This window comes from Bos mutus, chromosome 11, assembly GCF_027580195.1.
Source record: "Bos mutus isolate GX-2022 chromosome 11, NWIPB_WYAK_1.1, whole genome shotgun sequence".
In the NCBI taxonomy this organism is placed as follows: Eukaryota; Metazoa; Chordata; class Mammalia; order Artiodactyla; family Bovidae; genus Bos; species Bos mutus.
In genome coordinates, this window is record NC_091627.1 from 45,803,831 (window position 1) to 45,822,350 (window position 18,520).

Here is an 18,520-nt window from a genome sequence, read left to right on the forward strand (position 1 = left end):
CATCTTTGCCTCTTATTAAAGAGAACTAAATCATTACACAAGTCTCAAAAGTTTTGTGAAAATAAATATTTAGGAAAGTAAACCATAGGTATAATTAAATCCCAATGAAATGCATTAATCACTGGAGAAGTAGCTATAACTCGGACCATCAACATTGGTATAAGAAGTAAACAGTTTAACTTTATAGGGTAACTTATTCATCTTTTTGGGAATGATACCAGTGATTTTGAGAATGGAGACTCCATACTTCCCTCTTTAGATCCTAAGTAACCTGGAAAACCCAAATTCTACTAGTTTCTTGATTCTACAAATGTGGATTTCCTTCTCTGTTCTTCAGTATTTCACCAATGCAATTATTTATGAATATTGTGAGAATCAATTAACAAAGTCATATTTGGAAAGCTTTTGTCTTTTGGACCACTTACATCACTAATGGTAGGATTTTTTCCAAACCACATGTTTTTCCTCTCAAAATTCTCTATTTTTGTACCATCACTCTCTCTTCCTATATATTTTTAATAAGATCTGTTTCAAACTATGAAATACATGCTTACTGTAGGAAATTTGAATAACAAATAAAATTAAAGGAAAAATACCCATAATTCCTCAAGAAGTTTTTGAAAATTTTTTGTTTTTTGCTGAATTTTGATGAAATAATCTCAGTCTGAACAAGATATGGTACATCTTTTTTTCTATGTTAGGGGAAAAAATGTTTAAAAGAACTCACTCAGGCTTTTGGCAAATTTGGTTAACAATAATGGACTCTTTTATGGTTAATTGCAGCCAGTGCCTTTACTAGGAAAGCAATAGAGGTATTATCTCACAGGTACAGTTGAATTCTATGAAGAAAGATAGTGGAAGTACTGGAATTCCAGCTGAATTATTTCAAATCCTGAGATGCTGCTGTTAAAATGCTGCATTCAATATGCCAGCAAATTTGGAAAACTCAGCAGTGGCCACAAGACTGGAAAAGGTCAGTCTTCATTCCAATCCCAGAGAAGGGCAATGCCAAAGAATGTTCAAACTACCACACAATTGCACTCATTTCACATGCTAGCAAGGTAATGCTCAAAATCCTTCAAGCTAGGCTTCAACAATACATGAACTGAGAACTTCCATATGTACAAACTAGATTTAGAAAAGGCAGAGGAATCAGAGCTCAAATTGCCATCATTTGTTGGATCATGAAAAAAGCAAGAGAATTCCAGAAAAGCATCTACTTCTGCTTCATTGACTATGCTAAAGCCTTTGACTGTGTGGATCACAACAAACTGTGGAAAATTCTTAAAGAGATAAGAATACCAGATAAGAATACCTTAGCTGCCTCCTGAGAAACCTGTATGCAGGTCAAGAAGCAACAGTTAGAACTGAACATGGAACATTGGACTGGTTCAAAATTGAGAAAGGAGTATTTCAAGGCTGTGTATTGTCACTCTGCTTATTTAACTTCTAGGCAGAGTACATCATGCAAAATGTCGGGCTGGATGAAGCACAAGCTGGAATCAAGATTGCTGGGAGAAATATCAATAACCTCAAATATGCAGATGACACCACCCTAATGCAGAGAGAGAAGAGGAACTAAAGAACCTCTCAATGAAGGTGAAAGAGGAAAGTGAAAAAGTTGGCTTAAAGCTCCACATTCAAAAAACTAAGATCATGGCATCTGGTCCCATCCTCTCATAGCAAATAGATGGGGGAAAAATGGAAACAGTGATAGATTTTATTTTCTTGGGCTCCAAAATCACTGCGGATGGTGACTGCAGCCATGAAATTGAAAGATGCTTGCTTCTTGGAAGAAAAGCTATGAAAAATCTAGACAGGGTATTAAAAAGCAGAGACATCACTTTGCTGACAAAGGCTTGTATAGTCAAAGCTATGGTTTTCCAGTAGTCAAGTATGGATGTGAGAGTTGGAGCCTAAAGAAGGCTGAGTGCCAAAGAATTGATGCTTTCAAACTATGGTGCTAGAGAAGACTCTTGGGAGTCCCTTGGACACCAAGGAGATCAAACCAGTTAATCCTAAAGAAAATCAGTCCTGAATATTCATTGGAAGGCCTGATGCTAAAGCTGAAGTTCCAATACTTTGGCCACGTGATGCAAAGAGCTGACTCATTGGAAAAGACCCTGATGCTGGGAAAGATTCAGGGCAGAAGGAGAAGGGGGCAACAGTGGATGAGATGACTGAATGGCATCATCAACTCAATGGACATGAGACTGACCAAACTCCGGGAGGCAGTGAAGGACAGGGAAGCCTGGCGTGCTGCAGTCCATGTTGTCGCAGAGTCGGACATGACTGAGTGACTGAACAACAATTGAACAGCGGTTGGTTTCAGAAAATTAAACTCTAGAATTTTTATTTCACTCCACTGTAGGACTTACTTCTCCACAAACATATATTTTTGAAAAAAAAATTTAAATATTTGGCTGTACTGGTTCTTAATTGCAGCATGCAGGATCTTTAGTTGTACCATGCAGACTCTTAGTTGCAGTATGTGGGATCTAGTTCCCTGAGTAGGAATTAAACCTGGGCCACTTGTGTCTTAGCCACTGGACCACCAGGGAAATCATTCTAATAGATGTGTCCGTGATAACTATTCCTTATAGAAAGCCTTATCGGGAAGATTATCTGGACAAAGAATGGCAACTCACTCCAGTATTCTTGCCTGGGAAATCTCATGGACAGAGAAGCCTGGCACGCTGCAGTTCACAGTGTCACAAAGAGTAGGATTTGACTGACCAACTAAGCAACAACAACAATAACATTTAATGATATAATCTTTATACCAACTATAGTAGTAAATTAGCACTAGTCTCACTTTTCAAAACAAAGGTCCGAAGGCAGAGTTTTTAGGTGGTAATGTGAGAATCTGAGGGATTTTAACCCTGTTCTCTCTGCTTCAAAAGGCATCCTTTCCACCACAGCCAAACACCTCACAATATCAATAATAATATTGGCATTGTTATTTAATATCAATAATATTAGGCAAAAATACTGGAGTGGGTTGCCATTTCCTTCTCCAGGAGATCTTCCTGACCCAGGGATTGAACCCAGGTCTCCCACATTGTAGGCAGACGCTTTACCGTCTGAGCCACCAGGGAAGCAACCTATTTAATATCAATAATATTAAAGAGGTAATATCCTAGTGTATAAAACTTTGTTTTATGATTATCTTCCCAAAATAGAGTTTAAAATTTGGATAGGTATTCTAAAGGCAGGAATATTTTAAGGCAATTTGTACATATTGTTGATCGCTTTCCTCAGTGAGATTATTCAAATTATAATTCAATCCGTGGAGAATGAGACTTTCTGCTCCACTGTTCCCTTTATAAAAATCTTGGTTAATTTAATAGATGAAACTGATTCTTTGCGGCAAAGTTTAAAATTGTTTTGATTGCTATAATTCACTGTGTTTTAATACCTCTATTCTCCATTCTACAGAGTGAAACTGACATGAAAGCTGGCTAAATTTTTGAACTAGAAATGGGAAAATAGGGGAATGGTCTTTAGACTTTTCCCTTTATTCATTCAATGGTTATCTAGTTCCTATTCTGGGTCAGGCGTTGTGCTAGTGTTCAGGACATAAAGATGAAAGCCCATCCCTGACCTCAAAGAGCTTGTGAACTAGCAAGAGAAACAGACATAAATAGACTACAGTATAGTGTGACTGGCACTGTGACCAAAGTAACACAGAGGAAAATGCTTTGAGAGACACAGAGGAGGGCACTTAAACCGGCTTCCGGGAGGTCCTGGAAGCCTTTTGGAGATGCTGAGGGCAGAGCTCCACTTTGAAAAGAAGCAGAAGTTAGCCAGCTTTTTCCTGACCTTCCCAACCAGAATTAATCACTGTTCCTTTACTGAAGTGTAGTGTACTTATTTGTTTCCATGTCTCTCACTTGGCTGATCTTCTTGATTGGGGAGGGACTATATCCCTAATTAGCCTAGGACAGTGCCCCAAAAGTAGTAGGAATGCAGTTAACATTTGTTGAGTTATTTTGAAATTCTACCCATATAGGTCTTCTCTTGTGTTGTTGGAAGAGGGTGTTTGCTATGACCAGTGCATTTTCTTGGCAAAACTCTATTAGTCTTTGCCCTGCTTCATTCCGTATTCCAAGGCCAAGTTTGCCTGTTACTCCAGGTGTTTCTTGACTTCCTACTTTTGCATTCCAGTCCCCTATAATGAAAACGACATCTTTTTTGGGTGTTAGTTCTAAAAGGTCTTGTAGTTCTTCATAGAACCATTCAACTTCAGCTTCTTCAGCATTACTGGTTGGGGCATAGACTTGGATTACTATGATATTGAACGGTTTGCCTTGGAAACGAACAGAGATCATTCTGTCGTTTTTGAGATTGCATCCAAGTACTGCATTTCGGACTCTCTTGTTGACCATGATGGCTACTCCATTTTTTCTAAGGGATTCCTGCCCACAGTAGTAGATACAATGGTCATCTGAGTTAAATTCACCCATTCCAGTCCATTTTGGTTCACTGATTCCTAGAATGTTGACGTTCACCCTTGCCATTTCTTGTTTGACCACTTCCAATTTGCCTTGATTCATGGACCTGACATTCCAGGTTCCTATGCAATATTGCTCTTTACAGCATCGGACCTTGCTTCTATCACCAGTCACATCCACAGCTGGGTATTGTTTTTGCTTTGGCTCCATCCCTTTATTCTTTCTGGAGTTATTTCTCCACTGATCTCCAGTAGCATATTGGGCACCTACTGACCTGGGGAGTTCCTCTTTCAGTATCCTATCATTTTGCCTTTTCATACTGTTCATGGGGTTCTCAATGCAAGAATACTGAAGAGGTTTGCCATTCCCTTCTCCAGTGGACCACATTCTGTCAGACCTTTCCACCATGACCCGCCCATCTTCGGTGGCCCCATGGGTATGGCTTAGTTTCATTGAGTTAGACAAGGCTGTGGTCCTAGTGTGATTAGATTGACTAGTTTTCTGTGAGTATGGTTTCAGTGTGTCTGCCCTCTGATGCCCTCTTGCAACACCTACCGTCTTACTTGGATTTCTCTTACCTTGGATGTGGGGTATCTCTTCACGGCTGCTCCAGCAAAGCGCAGCCGCTGCTCTTTACCGTGGACGAGGGGTATCTCCTCACCGCCACCCCTCCTGACCTTGAACGTGGAGTGGCTCCTCTAGGCCCTCCTGTACCCACGCAGCCAAGCATGCTGTGATTCATGGGGTCGCAAAGAGTCGGACACAACTGAGCGACTGAACTGAACTGAACCCATATAGGTATTTCCTCCCATACCTTCCTGTTGACATTTATATAAATATGTGTGGTTTTCCTTTATATGTAAAAATAATACTGTTCACCACATACCCTTCAGAGTGGCTAAAAGAAAGCATGGAAAATGATAAGTGTTGGTGACAGATTTGGAGCAACTGAAAGGATCATACATTACTGGAGGTAGTAGAAATTGGTACAGACACTTCAGAAAACTGTTGGCAGTATCTACTAAAGCTGGGCATGTGGGGATTTCGCCGGTAGTCCAGTGATCTGCCTTGCAATGCAGAGTATACCAGTTTGATCCCTGATTGGGGACCTGGGATCTCACATGCCATGGGGCAACTAAGTGCACGCTCCCCACAACTACTGAGCCCACATGCTCTAGAACCCGTGCTCCACAATGCAACAGGAGAAGTCCACACACACTGCAGCTAGAGAAAGCCCATGCCTCAAGTAGAGAAAGCCTACCCAGAGCAGCCGAAAAAAGAGAACGAGAGAAGAATCACTAAAAAAAACAAAAAAGATGCTGGTTCACGGATGGACCTAGAGATTGTCATACTGAGTAAAGTAAGTAATAACACAAAGAATGACAAGTATCATATGGTATTGCTTATCTATAGAATCTAAAAAATATTATACAAATGAACTTATTTACAAAACGGAAACAGACTCACAGACTTAGAGTATGAACTTACAGTTACCAGAGGAGAAGGGAAGGGATATTTAGGGGGTTTGAGATTGACACGTACGTGCATGCACACGTGCCTACCTGCATGCTAAGTTGCTTCAGTCCTGTCCAGTTCTGTGCGATCCTATGGACTATAGCCCGCCACACTCCTCTGTCCATGGGATTCTCGAGGCAAGAATACTGGGAAGTTCTCCTACTGGAGGGCATGACATGTACGCATTGCTATGTTTAAAATGGATAACCAACAAGGATCTACTGTATAGCACAGGGAACTCTGCTAAATATTATGTAACATCTTAAATGGGAAAAGAATTAACAAGGGATTCCACATTTAAGAGATAGAGAAATAAAGCTGGGTGGTACCTCTTAAGCCAAAAATTTCATTCTTAGGAATAAGTTCAACACAAATGTATCCATATGTTCACCAAAAGGCATATTTTCACCAAAAGCAGTCCTATTCATAATGTCTCCAATCTAGAAAACACACAGATGCTCATCAGCTGTAGAAGGGGTAAACTTATTGTGGTATGGTCATATCACAAGGAAAAAGAATCTATACCTCACAATATGAAGGAATTTCATAAGAATAATTTTTAAGGCAAAGAGTTTTCTAAAAAGCATTTATTGTATGATTAGTTTTACGTAAAGAATAAAAATAGGCAAAAATCTTCTATGCTCAAGAAGTCAGGAAAGGTCAGTAAGTAGTGGAGGATTAGTAACTATGATGGAATAGGCAGGGGGAGCTCCTTGGGTGTGGGTAAGGTTCTGTTTTTAATCTGGGTTCTGGTTACCTATATTCAACTTATGCCCTTTTCTGTATATGTACTATACCTAAATAGTTCTTCTTAAAAAAATACATCTTATTGAGATAAAGCTGAAAAATACATAAATGTTTTAAAATTTTCAAATCACCCACAATCCACTACCTAGAAATTACTATTAACATTTTGATTATTTCCTTCTAGTCTTTTTCTGAAACCACAGTGCCTGTGCCATCTCCTCCCACTCTTTGCTCCCCACATATTTACACATACACACACACACACATTTTATTAAATTAGATTCACTTCCACTTAGTTCTACATATAATTTTTTAATTTTTACTGAAAGTTAATCCAGATAATCAAACATTCATTGCAAGCATGTTTTTAAACTGTTGCAATGCAGCCCATCAAATAGAAATATGTATATGGTATGTATGGTGGCTCAGCTGGTAAAGAATCTGCCTGCAATGCGGGAGATCTGGGTTCCATCCCTGGGTTGGGAAGATCCCTTGGAGAAGGGAAAAGCTACCCACTCCAGTATTATGGCCTAGAGAATTCCATGGACTGTACAGTCCATGGGGTCACAAAGAGTCGGACACGACTGAGCGACTTTTTCACTTTCATGGTGTGTATATATAAAATATTCCTAATATATAATATATTCCTAGAAGACAGTATGTGTGAATATATAAGTGCATATATATATATGTATATATATGGCATGTGTATATATAAAATATCCCTACTACATAACAACATATATTCCTAGAAAAGAGTATGTGTATATACACATACATAGAAGCTACTGGGTCATGAATATTCTGTAAGCTCTGCATTCAATCTGTATTTCCTTCCAAAAAGGTTGCATTGATAAGGCATTAGAGCTCCTATATCAAGATCCAACCCCAGGTTGTTTATTATTATTCGTTGTTAAAAGGGTGGAACTTAAAACAAGACTAGGGAATCTGCGATTTGCACTCATCTGACGCGCTACACAGGAATGTGTCCCTGTCCTCCCAGTTCGAGGGGTCCCCGAGCCTCTGCGCCGCAGTGCATCCGCGCGTGCGCCGGAGCCCCCAGCACCTCCCGCTGCTCGGTTGCCGTGGGAACAGCTGAGTACTGCGACTCCCGAAGACCTTAGCAGTGAGCGGTACCGAGGCCCCGGCATGGAGCTGCCGGATCCAGTCCGCCAGCGGCTGGGAAATTTCAGCCGGACCGTGTTCAGCGACTCCAACCGGACCGGGCCGGAGTATAACGAGGGTCCGGGTGAGTGGCCGAGGCCCAGCGCAGGGCGTGTGGCCCGCGGAGGACCTGGTGCGGGGTTTGGAACGGCCAGATTTTGCCCAGACCTAAGATGGCGGTTTGGTCTTCAGCTGGTTCTCCGCAGTGCGGGAAACGCTCCTGGAGGAGGGGCCGGGACTGGGACCAGATACCCGGACTCTGATACCCAGCTGGTCCTGGGCTGATCATGCTGCGGTCTAACCGGCCAGTTGCAAGAGGGGCGGCTGAGGTGGCGCTGGCAATTCCTCAAAATATAAAAAATATAAAACCACCTTCGCAACCCGCGTCCGATGCCTTACGTCCAAGAAGGCTGAGAAGGCCGACTTCTTTGCTTTTCCTCAACGACCTCCGCCCTGGCTTTTCTGCCCTGAATGGTCCTCCCCACTCCACCCCCCCCCCCCCCCCCCCCCCGTGCCCCGGTAAAATATCTTTTCCTTTTCTTCTTTCCTACCAGAACAGGTACTTGCCACAAGTCCATTTTCTGACAGAAGACGTAGAAGGTTTTTTTAATGAGTTATTTTAAACGTTCTCCAATCCGGAATAGCAGCTGCCACACTAGCATCGCCTTTAACAAAACTCGCCTTCTCCCCACTTTCTCCTTCCCCTCCCCGGTATATATGTAACTCTTGACTTAAATCAAGTAACACTATACCACGACGCCGCATTTGATGTGACAAGTGACAACGCAGTTTTCTGCAAAACAGTTTAACCCTCTTAAATCATGATGATAGACAACATACTGTCAACCACACCCAGGCAGCTTTTATCACTGAACTGTGCTGGGAAATAGAAATCTTTTCCTCTTGCTTGGTTTAGGGATTTTTCAAAGGGAACAAGAAAAGTCATTTCCCACCGTTTCAATTTTTCACTCTAATCACTTGCCTGTCCTCCCAGTTTAGGGCTGGTCATGATTTAGGATGTACAGAGAAAAACATAATGTGAAAAATTAGGTTATTACGTTTTTGATTCTAAAGCCAGAGCTTAACAGGCACTAAAATATGATGATGTAAAGTATCAGGAGTTTTCTGTAAAGGGCGGATAGTAAATACTTAATACCGTGCAGGCCATAGGTCTCTGTGGCAGTCATAGATAATGGTAATGGAATAGACATGGCAGTGTTCCAATAAAACTTTATTTATGGACACTAAAGTTGAATTGCATGATTTTCGGTGTCACAAAATACTACTGATACTTCCCCCAACCATTTAAAAATCTGAAAAAGCCATTTTTAGCTCACTTGCTGTACTAAAACAGTTAGTTGGCTGGTAGTTTGCCTACTCCTGATTTATATTACATAGTGTTTTAATTTGAATTCCATTTACAGAACTCAGCTTGTACTTTTGCAAAATTTAATAACTTCATGTCTTGAGCTTTCAAAGGTTCATTTACATATTAACTTGATTTTCAGCTGAATGATTATAAGTTTGATCTGCTGAAATATAGATATAGCATAACTCTTTAGATGCTCGTGTACAGAATTCTTAACATAAAAGCTTATTTGCAAAATTTTACTACAGTGCTTGCCCTGAAGGTATTAAAATTTTTAATTTATTATTTTTCCACCTTTTCTTCTTTGTGGATCTGAAGTATGTTTATTTGTACTGTAATTACAGGGGTATATTATGAACATGTTCATAGCTGACCAAGAGTTTTACTGTTGTCATGAAAAAATCCTAGGGAGTGAGTTTCCTTCAGATTTTAAGAATGCATTCCTTTATCAGTGGTTATTTAACAAATAGGTACAAGGAAAAGTATATCATCCTAATTAGGGATATTCTTGGAACTAAAAGAAAAACCTTGCTGTGAGAGACCATAATAATTTTATATTTTAAAATTGTTAAATGATAGATATACTCAGCTGTGGAGAAAAAGAAATAATCTGTTTTGAAGAAATTTATCTCAGAGCCTTTGTAAATTCTTTCATTTCAAGCAGTGGATTTCAAAATACTTATCTACTCTTAAATTGTTAGAATTTAGTCATATTTAGGATGCATTTGTAGGGGTCAGTTTTAAAAATCAAATTCTTAATTTAGAACCTTTCTCTCTTACATGAAAACAAAAGGTACTATGTAATCAGCCTTCAGTTCAGTTCAGTTCAGTTGCTCAGTCGTGTCCAACTCTTTGTGACCACATGGACTGCAGTATAGCAGGCTTCCCTGTCCATCACCAACTCCTGGAGCCTACTCAAACTCATGTCCATCAAGTAGGTGATGCCATCCAACCATCTCATCCTCTGTCATCCCTTTCTCCTCATGCCTTCAATCTTTCCCAGCGTCAGGGTCTTTTCCATTGAGCCAGCTCTTCACATCAAGTGGCCAAAGTATTGGAGTTTCAGCTTCAGCATCAGTCCTTCCAATGAATATTCAGGACTGATTTCCTTTAGGATTGACAGGTTGGATCTCCTTGCAGTCCAAGGGACTCTCAAGAGTCTTCTCCAACACCACAGTTCAGGAGCATCAATTCTTCGGCATTCAGCTTTCCTTATAGTCCAACTGTCACATCCATACATGGCTACTGGAAAAACCATAGCTTTGACTAGATGGACCTTTGTTGGCAAAGCAATGTCTCTGCTTTTTAATATGCTATCTAGGTTGGTCATAGCTTTTCTTCCAAGGAGCAAGCATCTTTTAATTTCATAGCTGCAGTACCATCAGCAGTGATTTTGGAGCCCAAAAAAATAAAGTCTGTCACCGTTTCCATTGTTTCCCCATCTATTTGCCATGAAGTGATGGGACTGGATACCATGATCTTAGCTTTCTGAATGTTGAGCTTTAAGACAAATTTTCACTCTCCTCTTTCAATTTCATCAAGAGGCTCTTTAGTTCCTCTTCTCTTTCTGCCTTTAGCGTGTATATCTTCTGCATATCTGAGATTATTGATATTCCTCCCAGAAATCTTGATTCCAGCTTATGCTTCATCCAGCCCAGCATTTCACATGATGTACTCTGCATAAAAGTTAAATAAGTAGAGTGACAATACACAGCCTTGACGTACTCCTTTCCTGATTTGGAGCCTATCTGTTATTCCATGTCCAATTCTAACTGTTGCTTCTTGACCTGCATACAGATTTCTCAGTTCAGCCTTAGAGAAATGAAATTCATGTGTCGCAAAGGGCTACACTGGCAATGTCCTTGTAAGAATATGTTTTCATTAATTCACTCTTTCTGCTTATTCATATTTGGTATTTACCATTTGTAAAGCAACATGCTAGGTTCTGTGAGGGTCTTAAATTTGGGTAGAATATGGTCTGTGCTTACAGTCAGCCTGTGTATAAATAAAAGAGAAGGAAAGGGACTGATATTTATCGAGTGCCTACTCAGTGCCAGGCATAGTGCTCAGGTGAAGTAATTTATATTACCTTTAATTCTCAAGCAATCTGTGAGGTAATTTTAATGTTACCATTTTACAGATGAGTAAATTAAGGCTCAAAGAGGTTAAATAATTTTATCCTAAGTCAGGCATCCAGAGTTCTGGTGAGTTTGGGGAGCTCTGGGTTTACTTGGACTTCAAAAGTCATGATCAGACTATGTCTCAAGTGAAGGAGTGTGGTTCTTTGCTAACACTTCTTACACACAGGTTAGCGTGATAAGTACCTAGAGGGGAAGGAGATTTCCGCTGGAGTGGGGAATGTGATCAAGAAAGAACTTATGGAAAAAGTGGCTTTGAATTGGGTGTGAATGAACAGGTGGTATTAGGGTATGCTGAAAGAGATGGGGGAGGGGTTGGTTTTGCATGATTAGTTTATACCTGAGAGATTCAGTTCAGTTCAGTCGCTCAGTTGTGTCTGACTCTTTGTGACCCCATGGACTGCAGCATGCCAGGCTTCCCTGTCCATCACCAACTTCCAGAGCTTGCTCAAATTAGGTTCATCCAGTTGGTGATGCCATCCAACCATCTCATCCTCTGTCATCCCCTTCTCCTCCTGCATTTAATCTTTGCCAGCATCAGGATCTTTTCAAATGAGTCAGTTCTTTGCATCAGGTGGCCACAGTATTGGCGCTTCAGCTTCAGCATTAGTCCTTCCAATGAATATTCAGGACTGATTTCCTTTAGGATGGACTGGTTTGATCTCCTTGCTGTCCAAGGAACTCTCAAGGGTCTTCTCCAACACCACAGTTCAAAGGCATCAGTTCTTCGGCACTCAGCTTTCTTTATGGTCCAACTTTGACATCCATATATGACTACTGGAAAAACCATAGCTTTGACTAGATGGACCTTTGTTGGCAAAGTAACATCTCTGCTTTTTAATATGCTGTCTAGGTTGGTCATAACTTTTCTTCCAAGGAGCAAGCATCTTTTAATTTCATGGCTGCAGTCTTGTTATGTATTTTATGTGTTCATTTCATAGGCTCTTTACAGGTGGCTCAGTGGTAAAAGAACCCACCTGCCAATGAAGGAAACTCGGGTTCGATCCCTGGATTGGGACGATCCCCTGGAGAAGAAAATGGCAACCCACTCCAGTATTCTTGTCTGGGAAATCCCATGGACAGAGCCTAGTGGGCTACAGTCCATGAGATCAGAAAGAGTCGGACACAACTGAGCACAAGCACCACTTACATAGAACTCTTAACAAAGGAGGTAATGATTATTATTGTTATCTGTTCAATAGTATTCATATTGATGTTCTACATTTATACCAGTAGTATCCAAAAAAGTCATCGGACAGTAACCAAAGGTGGTAAAGTAATAGAAAAATATGAAACATGCCCCCAAGTAGCAAATATTGGAACGAAATATTAGTAGTATTATGGCTATTTTCTTTCACTGTCAATGATTATTGTTACTGTGTCAACTCTTTTGTGACCCCGTGGGTCCACCAGGCCTCTCTGTCCATGGGACTTCCCAGGCAAGAATGCTGGAGTGTGTTGCCATTTCCTTCTCCAGGGGTCAATGATTATAAATAGGCTTACAGTTTGGAGTTTTGTTGAGCTGAAACTATAGCTATTAATTCTGAGGAACTAAAGGATGTACAGGGAATAGAGCAGGAGTAAGAGTTTGTTCCTTTTCTCTCTGTTTTCTTCTGTAGATAATGAAATGGTTTCCAGTTTGGCACTGCAGATGTCACTTTATTTTAACACTTACTTTTTCCCACTTTGGTGGGTGAGCAGCATTATGATGCTTCAGATGAAGGTAAATGTGTGCTTTACTACTTCTGCCTGGCATTGTTACCTTGTCAGTAAAATTAAAAGTTCTTCATATTTTTTAAAGTCTCAGGTCAGTCTTATTATATGTGAGATTTTCGTTTATTTTTGTTTTTTCAGTATTCCATCTTGCCTGATTACTACAAGTTCATTGTGGTCACCATTATCATCCTAATAACTTTAATTGAAGCTATCAGGTTGTATCTGGGCTACATGGGGAACCTGCAGGAGAAGGTAGGCTCTTCTTTCCTTTCTCTCAGTGCTACACATAAATGCAGTTAAGACTTTGCCAACAAGAAAAGGCAGTGAGATGTGGAAGGAGCAAAGGCCTGTAGGTAAGGCCTAGCTCCAGCTTCACCACGGCTGCCACTGTGGTCTGTTTGCTTACTCTCTGGAACCTTAGTTCCTTCACATATAAAATTGGGGCAATATTCACTTCACAGATTTGTTAGGATTATATTAAACAATTTATATAAAGCACCTGAACATAGTAAACTCTTAATTAGTGATTGTTTTCCCTCTGCCCAGTAGTCTTGAAAATACTTGGTCATTAAACATGATGATTTAGATTCTGAATAAGAAAATTGGGGAAAATGACAAACTCATCTCCTATGCGAGGCACATGTTTTCTGAGTCATCATGCTGCCTAAGCATTTACAGTTACCAGAACTGCGTGATAATGCCTAAAGATTTCAGTGTTCTTCCAGGCCCTTCATAATTAAGCCCCACCCAGCCTACCCCACTGTATTTCGTGCTTTTTCCTAACACAAACATCCATTCCAGGCTGATGTGTTGTTTCCCAGTCATATTCTTTCCACATTTTTGCTTACTTAAGTTCTTGCCTCTTCCTCATTCTGCTACTGCTGCTAAGTCACTTCAGTCGTGTCCGACTCTGTGCAACCCATAGACGGCAGCCCACCAGGCTCCCCCGTCCCTGGGATTCTCCAGGCAAGAACACTGGAGTGGGTTGCCATTTCCTTCACCAATGCATGAAAGTAAAAAGTGAAAGTGAAGTCGCTCAGTCGTGTCTGACCCTCAGCGACCCCATGGACTTCAGCCTTCCAGGCTCCTCCATCCATGGGATTTTCCAGGCGAGAGTCCTGGAGTGGGGTGCCAGTGCCTTCTCCACTTCTTCAGTCTGTCTAACTTTAAAAGCCTACCTGCTTGAATTATTTCTTTTACCTATCCTGTTTACTCTGTTAGAGCATTTAGTCTATTCCTCTAAGTGGTACATACATTTCATTATTCACTTAAGTGTAGTAATGTAGGCCTGTCACATAAGTTAGTTTTCTCTTTCAGTCTAGATTGTAAGTTCTCTGAGGATAAGGACCACACTATACTTCTTTTGAATTACAGAGCTCAAAATGTAGGTTCACAGTAGTATCACTTGCTTATCGATACAAGCAGAAGATGGTACTTCACTAGTCTGATGTTTGTCGTGTGTATCATTGCAGGTTCCTGAGTTGGCTGGCTTCTGGCTTTTGAGCCTTCTGTTGCAGTTGCCTTTAATTCTTTTCTTGCTCTTCAATGAGGGCCTAACAAATCTGCCCTTGGAGAAAGCAGTACATATCATCTTCACTATATTCCTTACTTTCCAAGTTGTTTCAGCATTTCTTACCTTGAGGAAAATGGTAAATCAGCTGGCAACTCGTTTCCACCTCCAAGACTTTGACAGGCTGTCTGCGAGCCGAGGAGACATGAGAAGAGTGAGGTCCTGTATAGAAGAGATTTGACCCAGTGCTGTTGAATAAGGATCTGGAAGATCATTCTAGAAGACTGCAGGAAAACACCAGAGGGCTAACACACAAAAAAGGATAAAGCAAGTGTTTTGAACTGTATACTCTTTGGCTCTGAAATTCCAAAGCTGGACACAATGGTAAGACTATCTGTACAGCACATGAAAGCAGTAAATCAACCCTAAAGCCTCCGTGTTGTCTACCTGATGTCAAATATCTGAATTTTTTGTTGTTGTCAACTTTTTCAGGTGTGTAGAGATCTGTATTGGTGGCATTACATCTTTACTGTAATATCTCCAGTTAGTACCTGTAACTAGAAATGTATATATTTCTTTCAATATTGTTGGCCTAACCATGTCTTGGGAGTATGTATGAAGTATGTATTGGTCAGTATTCTGATGTATTAGACTACATTTGTAAACTGAGACACCAAATTTTTATGTCTGCTAGGGTCTTAGCTATTATACTGAGGTTAAGAAGATAGCAGGTGGATTGTGATGATATTTAGGAAATGTTTTTATCCTAAAATTGTTATTTTCATACAACCATGTTCAGTATTTATGGTGGTGGTGTGCAAAATGTCTTCACAATAAGTTATAAAATATTTATGTTAAAGTATCTTTAGATATCACTCTTGTCTTTTACAGTTCTTTTGGGCTGTGGGTTTATTTTTATTATAAAGTTGAAAGAGAAAAGTACGTTATTTGAGAACCTTCTATGTAATTTGCCACTGTCCTGGGTACATTAACCCTTATGATCTTATCTATTAAGTCATTATTCACTGAAGAACTGCTCATACCCAGTAAATTCACATGAAGATTGATCTGAGAATCAGGGTGCCTGTTAATATATAGAGTTTAGATGGCCCAAGGGACTCATGATCATAAATGAGCATATTCCCTTGCTAATAGGAGAAACCTATTTAAAGAAATTCTGTTAAGAACAAAGCTTGCTTGGGTATATCTGAACCATCATTTTTAAGTGATAATTGGGTTGTCTTAAGGGGTACAGTATTTTCTTTCCTATTGGAAAATGTACCTCTGTAAGTACTGTATTTTACTGAGAGATAGTTGTAGCTACATTAAACATCATTTTTTCTATCCTTCCTGTTTTGTGATTCATGCTTATCTTAGGATTTCCATGTTATGCCGTATTCATTTTTATATTGCTTAATTTTGAAAATGCTTTCACTTCCCACTGTTAATCACACCTTACCAGTCTGTTTATGCTCTTTTTATTATTTGTGCTTTTTATTATTATATATAATGTTCAGTCAAAGTTTTCTTCCCGCATGCACTGACTGATTAACCTTTGCCCTATACCAAAGCTGTCACTAGGTATATTCCAATACTTTGAAATTCAAAATAGAATTTTGTTTGGATAGTTTACTAAAATGTATTTGTTTACATTTGTTTCCAGATAGGTGAGTTTATAAGAAAATATAAAATAAGAACACTAAATCTACATAACAGATAAATTAAGGTGATGATCAAGAAAGACTTTTCTATTTAACAGTCATTCCAGAGTTTTATTTTAAATAGCAGAGCCTCTTGATACATTTAAACTTTAAGGTAAATCACTAAAAGTGTAAAGAATAATAATACAAAATGGGGGGAATATATATTTATAAAAATTTTTAAAGTTTTTGTTCTAATAACTATTGCTTAACATGTAGATATAATGAGGGTAAGAAAAAAGAAACTAAGAAAATCAATTGAGAATGTGACCAAGTCATTGGTTTTTCATGAAACAATAAAACCATGATTTTGTGTTAGTCTGAACCAATATTTTCTATTGGTGTATACGTGGTGCTCTATGTAAGCATAGGAAAATTGAGATAGGAAAGACATTTCCATGTCAGCACATTTGGAGTTTAGGCAGTCTTTATTTTTATTTTATAAATTTGTTCATCCTTAATTTATATTGCATTTCCTCTCCAGGGTTCACAACACTGTTCTGAAGTTTTTTAGTTAGAAGATATTGAGCTTCACAAATACTTTGTCTTCACATTTTTTTTTTCTTTCAGGTGTTTTTTTCTAACTACAGACAAGGTAGATGTAAATTTTTGTACATTGGAATGATTTTTAAAAATTGGATTTGAATCAACATATGTTTGAATGCCTACTATGTACAAGGAATAGTGGAGAGTTCACAAATAACTGAGCTCCCTGTTCTCAGGGGTACAGTGTTGCAGGTAAAGTCTCACTTCATCCGGGAGATGCATGGAATGAGTTTCTGCCTAATAAGTACCTGATAGCAAACAGCTCTTGGCATGCAGTGCATCTCCGCTCTTTGTTCCTAGCACTTGGTGTCCAGGGTTAGCACACTGGCCTTTCATCAGCATCATTCAGCATTCACTGCTCCTCTCACTGTCAGAACAAGGGCCGGGGGCAGGGCTTGCTGTGAAGTGTACACCACTCGCATGTACACACTCGCACTTGCCCATGTACACAATAACAAGATGTTTACTGTCTGGTTCAAAAAGCAGATGAGCAGGTCAGAGAGAGCACTGTAGCATTAAAGAGAAAAAAGATGAGGAATCTGGGAAGCCCTCCAAATAAAATTAACACTTTAAGATTTGAAGACTGAGCAGATACTCAGTGTTAGTTTCAGTATTAAGAGACAGAAGTAATAGTGATTCTGAGTACTGTTTCAGGTATGACATGTAGTTCGATAAAACTGGTGGGAAGCGTGCGTGAAAACAAAGGCCACAGAATAAGAGAGAACCTTCCAAGGCGCTAGCAAGCTAAAGACTAATACTCTGAATAGTTTAAATGGTAGAATATCACACATATTTAGGTTTCAGAAAAAATTCCTGAAAACTGTGGAAAATGTACTGCAAATGTTGGGCTAAAGGTAGAACTTGATGAACAACTTCGGAGAGAACTGTCCTGGATAAAGTCAGTGGTGGTAAAATTAACTTGAGTAGAACCTAGTAAGATTTTTTTTAATTATATTTTAAAATAGGTATTGAAAAATGTTTCCTATTTTTCTTTCTGAGGATTACAATGGTAAACAAAATGACATACTCACTGTCTTATCCACCCCACCTCCCCTGGCCATTGTTAGATTATTACTAGACGTAAGTAATCCTCTGTCCAAAATAGTTTTTTATAAATTTTATTTTACAAGAAATATCTAAATAATTCTTAACTTGTACTTGTGAAGATCATACTTTTCAAAAACTTAAATTTTAAATTGAATCAAGATTTTGAGAGTAAAGAGAAAAATCATCTATAATTCCATACCCTAAAGTAGCAAGTATAAGCAAAATGTTCTCTTTCCTTGTAGTTTTCCTGTTGTAAATGCTTTTTAAAACATAGTTGTAACCACCAGCACTTGAAACTTTGCACCTTGCTTTTCTGAAAACATAAAATTTTACCCATCTTTTTACATAGTCACGCAACCATCATCTTAAATGATTGCACAATATTCCATCAAGTAGATGGAAAGTAATTTATTTAACTTCTCTCCTATTGTTGGATATTTGTGTTGTTTTCTTCTTTTGCATTTATATTGTTGAGCCTCAGAGCAGGCTCATTCAAGATATGCTACAATAACATATTGATTATTTTAAATTTAACTTACTTGAGAAACAGCCAGTGGAGAAAAACTGATACAGAAAAACACTCTGACCCCATCTTTCCCCTTAAAAGCAGGAAA

The 18,520-nt window shown here is 39.3% G+C and overlaps 1 protein-coding gene across 1 annotated transcript; it reads left to right on the forward strand.

Annotated features, from left to right (window-relative positions):
• Nucleotides 1-7,687: 7,687 nt before the first annotated feature.
• Nucleotides 7,688-16,963, forward strand: TMEM17 (transmembrane protein 17). The gene is made up of 4 exons (XM_005910167.3): nt 7,688-7,965; nt 13,007-13,110; nt 13,242-13,355; nt 14,576-16,963. Exons 1-4 carry the CDS (start codon nt 7,866-7,868, stop codon nt 14,852-14,854), a joined length of 597 nt encoding a protein of 198 aa, XP_005910229.1. The 5' UTR covers nt 7,688-7,865; the 3' UTR covers nt 14,855-16,963.
• The last annotated feature ends 1,557 nt before the right edge of the window (nt 16,964-18,520 follow it).